Genomic DNA, 8,756 nt, shown 5'->3' with positions numbered 1-8,756 from the left:
GATTTATTTATGACAAACAGGGTTGAACTTCTCTCATTCATAATTAGTTGAGAGTCTCCTCCTGTAACCATCTTGATGAAGTGGACAAACCTCTCGTATCGACACTCCTCTTTGGCTAATTACTGTCATCTGTCGCCACCTAAGCTGCTGATTGATTTATCAATACGCAACAGAGAAGTCCACTTCTCTCCAGCACCTCTCCCGCTGTGTCCCTCCTTCACCTTTTTGATTAGTGTATTGATTTTGCAGATTTTTGATTGGTTGACTGATGGCACTTCTTTTTTTTTTTCCCAGCTGGATAACGTGGACGAGCAGGCAGCTCAGATCCGCAGAGAGCTGGACGGCAGGTTACAACTGGCCGAGAAAATTGCCAGGGTAAGATATACACACAAAAAAATGTATTTTATTTGTGCAAGTGTAATACTTAAATATATTTTTGCTTTTGGTCTACTTCCATTGACGATTTGCTTTGTATTATTTTTCACTGAAAATAGAAATGTCAATATTTTCACTCCTTATTGGACTACTGATATTGTTTAGTTTTTTAATGAATCAGTTATGTAGGTCACATAATTTCCAAATAAAAAATATCACCGATCAGCAGCCACTAAAATGCAAACACATGATGTCCTAATGGTAGAAAAAATTAGGTTTAAAGCTGCACTATTTAATATTGTAGAAATTAGTCCAATGTGAGGAGTGTCTCTTGCTAGTAAACCCACTGGGAATTAACTCTGCAGAGCTTTTTAGTGTCATTTAACTTGTAGTTTTGTTTTGCTGCACGTTTACTGTCCGGTTCAATGTTAGCAGCAGCTGACAACTTATTTAATCAATCATGCTCTGATAATCCTGCAGACAGAAAACTAAGGCCAATTCATGCTCTCCACATGTGAGCTTCCATTAGGGTCTGCAAGAGTACATGAAACATAATTGTCATCGTCCACATTCGGCTGTGTGCAGGCTCAAATTTGCAACTGTACAGACTAGGTTTACAAATGCACTGTGCGCTTTACAACCACTGCTGCTGCTACATCAAGTCTGCTTATTTATTTGAAATTGATTTAATTGTTTTTTTTAATATACATTATGTAGATTTTGGTTAAGGAGGATGAGCAAAGTAAGAATTTCTTTGTACAGAACAACTATGTGGTTTTTCTGCACATATGACAGCAAACCTCTTGAATCTTGACTATATGCAATGCAAGCTTGTAGATTTCATGTGCAAGGAAAACAGATGCTGCTTAAAACACATGCTTGTTATGAGGAGAGACTTCTTTAGAAGTTTTTTTTTTTCATTTAGGCCTTTCTAGTAAGAGTTGAGAGACAGGAAATATAGGGAGAAGATTGGGGAAGGACATGCAGCAAATGATCTGTGGTTCAGATTCAAACCATGGCCGCTGCGTCGGGGACTTTCCACCTCTGTACATGGGTCGCCTGCTCAACCTGTTGAGCCACTGGGGTGCCCAGAACATTCCTGTTTATCCTCAACTTTAGGATTCATTATCAAAAGAATTGCAATTGAAGTTGTCAATGCTGGACTATAGAGGAGATTTGATTTATAAATCTTTCCTTCGACATTATTCACATAGTTCCAAATTCTCCAGAAATTCTGTGCTATGTCTGCCCACTGTGCTTGGCATGTTTCATGAATAATCACATTTACACAGCAATGCAGCCCAAACTACAAGGAACTGCTGTATCCTGCATGAAGTGCAAAATAACAGGCAGCCTTTCAGAAAAATCCACAAAAAGAATGAAGAAAAATCCATTGCTTAGCAGCAGTGTGATCAGCTGCATAGCAGACAGATCTAGTTGTAGATTGAGTTGAACTATGTGTGTGTCTGCTGCCTACTTTAAAGTCTGCTTGATTATGCAGGAACTATGAACTGGCCTTTTAATAGCAGCTGGTGAAGCAAGTAGAACACCTTGAGAGCCAGATATTTTCTTCAGGAGTTGGTGGAGGTGAAGCTAGATGTAGAAAAGAGAGTGAATTGTAAATTTTGGCTGAAGTAGATGCCATATACAGCTGTTAATTGTCCAGGGTGGCTGGAGAAATATCTCTATCTGTATTTCATACACAGAATTTGGAAAGTAAAATATTCAACACAACATCCTGTAACACTCCCAACCAGGGTGAGATAAAGTATTATATGTTATTTTCGTTAACATTTTTATAGGGTCATCATATTGTGACATCTTGTCTGTTTCAAACTTTTTCTCCCAACTTGATTTCTGCAGCTCAGACATTGGGACACACTATAAACTAGTTTTCAGTGTCATTAATTTATTTCCCCAATGTCTTAATAACATATTACAGAAGTCCTCACAGTCTCCTACAGGTTAAACTGGACTAACCCATCTGTAACTTTGTGTGTGCTGCAGGAAAGGAGATACCCAAAGTTTGTCTCTGCTGATATGGAGGCCCTGTATGTGGAGGAACTGCGTTCATCAGTCAACCTGCTGATGGCAAACTTAGAGAGTCTGCCAGTGTCTAAAGGAGGTCCAGACTTCAAACAGAAGCTCAAACGCTCCTCCATGAACAACTCTTTCCTGGACATGGGAGATGAGGGAGACATCCTGTCCAAATCAGATGTCGTGCTGTCCTTCACTCTGGAGGTTAGTTTGCAGGCCAGCTGACAGCCTTCCCTGGGCCCGGGACAAGATGATATTAGACTAAACTCGTCCGTTTCTGTCAAAAACCCGTGTTTTGTCAGGATTTTTATCACAGCTAATGGATATTAAGAGCTAGCCAAATAACGTTACAAGGCAATGAGGGTCCAGTTCTGGGCCCCCCCGCCACTCTGGGCCCGGGACAACAGACCCGTTTGTCCCCTCCTATCAGCGGGTGTGTGTGGATGTGTACATGCCTGATCTGCTGGTAACTGGCTGACAAAACAACTGCTGAATCTGGGGTATGGATTCATTACTTGTGACAAGGGGTTGTAGTCAAGATGACCTAAACCAAGACCAAGACAGCTTTTACCATGACAAGAACAAGACTTTGAGGGGTTGAAACCAAATAACCAGACAAATGCAAGTTCCACACTGTGCATACTTATGATAAAATGTGGAACGTGTAAAGCATTGCATTACACTGTTGAAAATACTTTACATAACTAGTGTCACTTAGACTTAAGCCTTGATGATGCTCCCTTGCGAACATGAAGAACTGTGGCCCCCATGGACACATAGCTGTTGGCATTAAGCTACTTTTCTGGTCTGCTGCAGTCCACTGGGAGGACTCCAATTCCTACATACAGAGTAGGTCACGATATTCTATGCCTACACATTACTGTCACAGATGCAAGTTTTGGACTGCACATGGATGTCTGCATTTATGACACACAGAGCCTCGATGTGCTTGTGGATGCACAAAGTGTAGTATTGGCCTTACCTTCGCTTTCTTTATGCCACATCAAACTTTAATTACCGCTCAGAAAAGAAACCGAAGGTGGGCTCAGCTTCTTTTCTGAAAGCTGATAATAGTTGAATGTTGTCCCAGCCATCTTAGTAAGTACTGGTAAGTGTTTCCTAGATGAGGCGAAGTCCTTCAGTAACACAGGACTGACTCACACTACATGTGAAAGTCAGTTTTGTTACTCAAGTGGCAAAAACTCAAAATTTGGCTTTTTTCTTTAACCTCCTCTTTCCAAAATTAGTCTCCACCACTAAAAAAAAAAAAGTGATGGTGAATTCTGTCACACTCGCAGCCTTTTCACAGAAAGAGAAATACCAAGGTCACTGTTGGTTTGGGTTTATTGAACATTAAAGAAGATATATTTCATTACAAAAGTGTTCTTGCCAATAAATGCAAACAATCATTTCTCTTTGTGGCTGAGGTCAATGACAGTATCTTGCTGTCCACCTGCCTTCCTCCGTCTTGCGCCGACTTAAGCCAACCATTTAAAAGTACGTTCCCTCCTCACCTGTAGAGGGCGTGGTTTGGAAACAAATACAGGAATTAGTATAAATAACAGCAGAAATTAAATGGGGCTCCTACAGTTACCTTGTTAAGAAAAAAGAAAAGAAACACATTAAAACTTGAAAGAATGTCACATTGTAGGCTGGTGCAGATTAGATTATTTAGTCATCAGCAATTTTGATAATCAATTATTTGATTTATTTTGCTGGTTAAGTCCAATATAAAGCGATTAATCAAGAAAACAGTGATAACAATGTCATTGGAAACTTCATATTTTGGGTTGTTTCTCAGACTAAGCAGCTGATTTGAAGAGGTACCTGCAGGTTTTAACCCTCTGCTGCTGATTTCAGATTGTGATCGTGGAGGTCCAGGGGCTGAAGTCAGTGGCTCCGAACCGTATTGTTTACTGCACCATGGAGGTGGAGGGAGGAGAGAAGCTGCAGACAGACCAAGCAGAAGCTTCCAGACCACAGTGAGTTCATCTTCCTGCTCTATTCAGAGAGTCTAAACCATGTCTCAAAAAGAATCAAAACTGTAGATTTCAAATACTCACAGTCACATCACATACTTGTCACTTATGTAAATTGCGCACTGAAACACAACTGTCTTCCAAACTAGCTGTCTCACAAAATCATCTCTTTACATGCACCTCTGAAGATTAAAGAAATGCTCCCCCTTCTGCAGATGACGTTTCTTGGTGCACAAACCTCAAACATCCACATTAGGAGCATTTAAACATCTGTGTTGGAGTTTTTATTTTTGAGTGGTAATTACTGGCTTATGTCTGAACCTGAAATGTAATCTGTGTGGAAAAGATTGATGATCACATATCCAAAGTTAACGATTTCCTTAACCAAATCAGTAAATATCTGATCAAACACTTCAGTGATCAAGCTTAGGAAGCTCAAGTTTTCAAGTATTTGATGGCTTTGTGTGACCAAAAAATCATTCAGTCACTGTTGTGCCATTGAAATATGTCGACAACTCAACAAAGACTTGAAAATAAACATTATATGAACATTCATGTTTCCTAGAGCCTGAATCTACCAGCTCAGGTGATGTGTGTGTTTAAAGAGACATTTCTCAACAACTGCAAGATCGATTGCTGTTAAATTTGACTCGGACATTTATGACCTCTCTGCATGAACTGAAATAACTTGGTTATCCTCTGGTGCCATCTGGTCACCTTTTTAGTTTGTCCAAAACTTTGATTTGTGACTAAATAAACCAACTAAGCAAATAAATGTTGATATGCTTGATTTGCATTTAGCTAACACAACCTCAGAGATCTTGACTGTACGCTCTTGGACTGTATTCATGTCATCTGACAGCAGAAACCTCTCAGGCACAAAGATGAAGCCAGCATGAAACTGCCAAAAACTACAGTTTCTGAAATGTCCACTTCGGCCAGTGGTTTTCAAGTGTTTTCTGTCAGGTCCCCTTTGGAGGACAACAATCAAAATAGAGTAAAATAGCAGTTTTAATGGGTTTATGTATTTTGGGGGCTGGGGTTAAAATGTCAAAATTCCTTATATATGCACACCTTGTATATGTATGTAGATATGTAGACATGCTGACACACACAATTCTAGCAAAAGTCTTCTGAAAGAAAAACTGTGGCGATCCAGGAGTACCTTCAACAGTCTTTAGTAATGCCCTACAGAAGGACAGACAGACATGCATGTTACATTCAGTTTCTCCTAATAAAAGAGAAGCAATTATCAATTTGCGAAGTTGTAGATTTCTGAAGAAACATAAGTAAACGGAATATATGATTGAGCCAAAGTGCTGAGCCATAAAGAAAATAACCACTATAACAGCAATTTCAGCTACACAGATTTTCAGCAGTACTCCACATGTCCACAAGAGGTCTCTTGAACACAATAATATTTATATATGGCTGCAGAGCACGCCACTAAAGGAGCACACAAGTACTAGCATTTACATTACTGAATAGTCCCATCGCCTGTTTCTAAAAAATATACTTGGAATCACATTCAGAACAGAGAACACGAGTGCTGTTGTTAAGCCAGAGGTCAAACTTAGAACAGCAAAGTATCGCTACTGCAAAAAAAACAACAAAAAAAAACTGTTATTAAGTCACATATATTTGTGGACTACTTTTTTATCCAGGATATGTTTAACTTATTGTTTTATTTATTTAAGAAGTTGTTCCTGAGTGGGGCAGTAGAGGATGGTCTCAGTTTGTCAGGCTCTGCTTTAGATGTCAGCTTCAGTTGGGCTTCAAAAGAGATAATAAAATTACAATACTGCCATACTAAGAGTTGTGCCACTAATAATTTATCCCAGTTTTGTCATCTGTAAATGTGTTTTTTCTTTGCCATGGTGTTTCAGCATGTTGGCAACCGATCAACATTCAGGCCTGAGCAGTCTTGGTTGCAGTTGTTGGGTTGTTGGATGACCATGACGCAGTGGGGTCTATGCAGTAATGAGACTATCCACTCATTGAGATTTTTCCTAAGAGCCCTCCACGTGCCAGAATCACCAGACAGAGCCAATTAAATGAGCTCACAGCTACCTGATGACCTTGCTGGTCAGCAGGATCGGGTGCTGTAACCCAGCTTCACTGCACCTCCTGTAACCTTCACTGTAATTAGCCTGCGTCGCACTGTCACATCCCTCATCTTCAATAAAACACCCATGCACTTAATGACAACATCGTTAACTATAATTACACAGACAGCGTGGTTAGCTTTGATTACACCGTCGTCCAATTGCTCCTATGACTCTTTTAGTTGTAGCATAACAGCTCTATAATCACTGAGGACCTTTTCATTAATACCCTTAATTATTCATACATGTGTGATTCACTTGAAGGACTGGACCACTGCTGCTGCTTTTTCACAAATACAAATAAAGTGCACTGTAATTATCTTCCTTTCAGACATGCGTTGTTGTTTCCATACACACTGAGGATAGACTGCAGATAGGCAGAGGAGGTTTCCATGTATGGCTCCTGCTTCCAGTGTACCTCAGTGACAAACACCAGCTAATAATACAAGGCAGAGAATCAAGGGAAAGACAGTGTTAAAGGGAGATCTGGTCAATTTTGAAACCAAATTCTACACATTTCAGAAAATTCTATTAAAAGTAAATAAAATCATACATGAACAGATGTTGGTAGCTCATCAGGAAAAGCTTTACCATTTGCTTGTAAATCCATCTCAAGGTTTGTCCGAACTAGTTTCAAACGGTGATATAGAGTACGAGATCATGATTTACTGGGAACAAATTATGTTTGTTTAGTGTAACCATAAGGTTTCATTTGTCAACTCTGGACATGTCATTGGCTAATAATTCCAAATAGTATTTCTCGACCTCCTAACAGGTCAAAAAGGCCCCTTACAATCTGTTAGCCAATCGAGTTGTATTCATTTATTTCTCTAATTCTAATTTTAAAAAATAACAAAATATATAATTTTCCCAAACTTTTATGTGTATGTATGTATGTATGTATGTGTGAGTGTGTGTGTGTGTGTGTTTGATATAGCCATTTCTTTACCACTGTTGATCTGTGTTTTGGGTCACTGTCTTGTTGGAACGCCCAACTGCGTCCAAGACCCAACCTTCTGGTTGATGATTTTAGGTTTTTCTAAAGAGTGTCGAGGAAATCATCCGTCTTTATTGTTCAATATTTTCCTTCTGATCCATGAAAACTACAAAGATTTAAGCTTTGGATTCAATTTCAGTGTCTTTTCATCATCTGTTTTTAATGCTCAAAGCCAAGTTACTGAACCAGACAACACAGAAAATGAAGCAATAACAAGCATTATCATGTTAACACTCATGTTAAAACAGTCATTTCGGGTCAGTGAATACATGAGATGTAATGTCTGTGATTGCTTAAAAATTCTCTGTGTGTGCGTGTGCGCGCACACGTGCGTGTGAAGTGACAATGTTGCCTTGGAAACTGGGGAAACTGAATCCAGAGCTTAGCTTTGCTTCTCGTCCTCAACAATTGAAGGGGTCACTTGTCCTGTGTGCACTGCACACATACACACTTGCTAAAACATGTACACACACTGGCACACTTAACATGACAGTTTTGACATAAAGGCATGTAATCACAACAGCGTGGCTCTCAGTGTGTATAATGGCCAAGTCTCCATCATCCTGAGCAGAAGGCGTCACTCTGCTCCATTACAGCCTCTGTGAGATGAACAGTAAGTGATTCTTGATAACAGCCAACACTAATGGGACTGTTTGCTGCCTCTGGATCTGAGACATGATGAGATGTTATTACATGAAACATACAAAAGTTTCCAGGGTGAACTCTAAGTGAAGTTACCTTTGCAGTGCATGATGTTGATGAGTTAAGATAGAAAATGTGTCATCCTGTAGGGTTTGATGCACAGAATGTTTAAATCCTTTATTACCATTTTATAAAACACGTACAGTCGGCGGCTTTCCATTACAGGAACTCAGGACAGGCAAGAGGTGACATGAATGTTTACAATAATAATAATAACTAGAAAATTTCCTTGCAGAAAATTTGAGAGTGGCACGGGAGTGTGCCGGGATTTAAATGATGATTTTATAATTACCAAATCTACTAAAAACTTTGAACAACCTAAGCCTCATCTGTGTGGAGAGAGCAGAGAGGGAGGGGGAGTTGGGAGTAGGGGTAGAGCGTTGCCGGGCAACGAAGCACACAGCTGCAAGAAGCACACAGCTGCGACACAGACTTTGTTTAACTCTCAAATCAGTGGAAGGAAGCAGAAGGAGAAGACCTCAAACAACCGCAATTTCTGTCAAAACCGTGTGTCGGAGAGAAAAGCCGAGCACATTGTCAGAAAGCCAAGACCTTGGGCAT

The 8,756-nt window shown here is 39.8% G+C and overlaps 1 protein-coding gene across 1 annotated transcript in view; it reads left to right on the top strand.

The window, feature by feature from the left end:
• The window catches only part of LOC103363007 (calcium-dependent secretion activator 2-like), a gene marked incomplete at its 3' end in the record, with an annotated part of 161,414 nt that overhangs the window by 135,668 nt on the left and 16,990 nt on the right, over positions 1-8,756 (top strand). Inside the window, exons 4-8 of the mRNA XM_008289577.1 lie at positions 295-375; positions 1,206-1,208; positions 2,383-2,616; positions 4,273-4,394; positions 8,650-8,731. Coding sequence (XP_008287799.1) covers positions 295-375; positions 1,206-1,208; positions 2,383-2,616; positions 4,273-4,394; positions 8,650-8,731 — 522 coding nt within the window. The remainder of the gene's footprint in view (positions 1-294; positions 376-1,205; positions 1,209-2,382; positions 2,617-4,272; positions 4,395-8,649; positions 8,732-8,756) is intronic.

Source organism: Stegastes partitus, unplaced genomic scaffold (assembly GCF_000690725.1).
Source record: "Stegastes partitus isolate 25-593 unplaced genomic scaffold, Stegastes_partitus-1.0.2 Scaffold622, whole genome shotgun sequence".
Lineage (NCBI taxonomy): Eukaryota > Metazoa > Chordata > Actinopteri > Pomacentridae > Stegastes > Stegastes partitus.
Note: the sequence above shows the minus strand (reverse complement) of the source record. Positions and strands in the feature narration are given on the sequence as shown.